At 32.0% G+C, this 1517-nt stretch overlaps 1 protein-coding gene across 1 annotated transcript in view; it reads right to left on the bottom strand.

Annotated features, from left to right (window-relative positions):
* LOC113238374 overlaps positions 1–1517 on the bottom strand; it is an 18042-nt gene that overhangs the window by 9674 nt on the left and 6851 nt on the right. Inside the window, exon 4 of the mRNA XM_026475215.1 lies at positions 1101–1186. Coding sequence (XP_026331000.1) covers positions 1101–1186 — 86 coding nt within the window. The remainder of the gene's footprint in view (positions 1–1100; positions 1187–1517) is intronic.

The following is a 1517-nucleotide window of genomic DNA, read 5'->3' on the forward strand; positions in this document are numbered from 1 at the left end:
TCCGATATTTGTGAATCGATTTTGATGATTCCTTTTTTTGGGGTACCGCAGTAGTTGTCTCATTCAAATTTGAAGAAAATATTCTACCTCTAAGGGTGGCAAATCAGTTTATTTAATTTCAGGTTCCGTTAACCGATTCCGTTAAAACTTACGAATAGATGTACGTACATAATTCCACAAAAAAATTTCAGATAGGTATTTTCTATAAAACTTATAATTATTTAAAAACGAAATAGGCACAGAGTTCAACCAAAGATATGCCTATATGAAATTTTTTAATTCTATATAAATAATATAGATTATACATATCCAGTTCTTAGGTTTTCGCGATTGTAACACATAGGAAATCAGTTAACCGTGACCATGGGACCTGTAAAGGGCCCGAAACGTCGGTTTGTTTGACAAAGCAAACATACGCGATTTAAATCCGGAAAAATAGTTTCATTTCCTAGAGATTATACATTATTATTTAGATACCATCTAAAACTAAAAAACATGGTTACATACACATTACATACATTCGTGTCATTCCAAAGACTGGTATAATAATTGACATCACAAAATAAAATATTATCTGGGTATTTTTTTTTGTGAAATTAAAAACAAACAATAATTGTAGAGTTTATTATTATGATTACAGTATAATATTATTTTGCATTGCTATTTCCTTCCTCTAATTTCATCTTACGATTACGTAGCGAAGTCAAACTGAAACAAAAAAGGATAATTTTAGAAAGTATTGGCCAGAACAGGAAATCAAAGTAACATAAAATAAGACCGTGAAGTATATTAGTTATTACAACGTCACACATATGTTGCTCTGATTCCAAAGTAAGTAACTAAAGCACCCAGACCCGAGGCAATATAGAGACGTTAGTTTTTCTACATTCACCCGGCCGGCGATCGAACCCTTCAGAGGTGACGACAATATGAAAAAAAGGGCATGTAGTCCTAATTTATAATACATGCAGCACAACGCAGCGTCACCGCTCAGGCGTCGCAACGCCGGGGCAATGCATCGATCTAACAGTTTAAAGTTTCAATAGTTACTTCGTAACTACAAAGAGCCGTTTTATTTTAATTTTATAGATTATTTTTACCTCAGGGGCCTTTTCAACACTGCATTTGAACATAAGTGCTGCCCGATCACATCCCTGGGCTCCGTCGCCAACTTTTTCTTCATTAACTAAAAAAATTTCGTTAATAAATAACTTGATATTGGACTTCTATATACGATTACTTTACTAATAACATAATCGAAGAAATCTTTCTGTTCCTTATGACTGTTGTTCAAAGGAATCAAGGATAAAGTTTCGTGAATATATGTATACTTATGAGAAAATAATTAACGTTTAATAAGAAATAAGGAAAATAGTCTGGGAAAACATCTAAAGCGTTAAACCGACAAGAGTATAGAATAATAAAATTAATAAATTAAAAATAAATTAAATAAATCTCTGTATTTCTAAGAAAAAAAAATTAGAAACTCGTACCGCTCTTGCAAGCCTCTATGAATT

The sequence above is a fragment of the Hyposmocoma kahamanoa genome, unplaced genomic scaffold (assembly GCF_003589595.1).
Source record: "Hyposmocoma kahamanoa isolate Upper Pololo Valley unplaced genomic scaffold, ASM358959v1 95, whole genome shotgun sequence".
NCBI lineage: Eukaryota > Metazoa > Arthropoda > Insecta > Lepidoptera > Cosmopterigidae > Hyposmocoma > Hyposmocoma kahamanoa.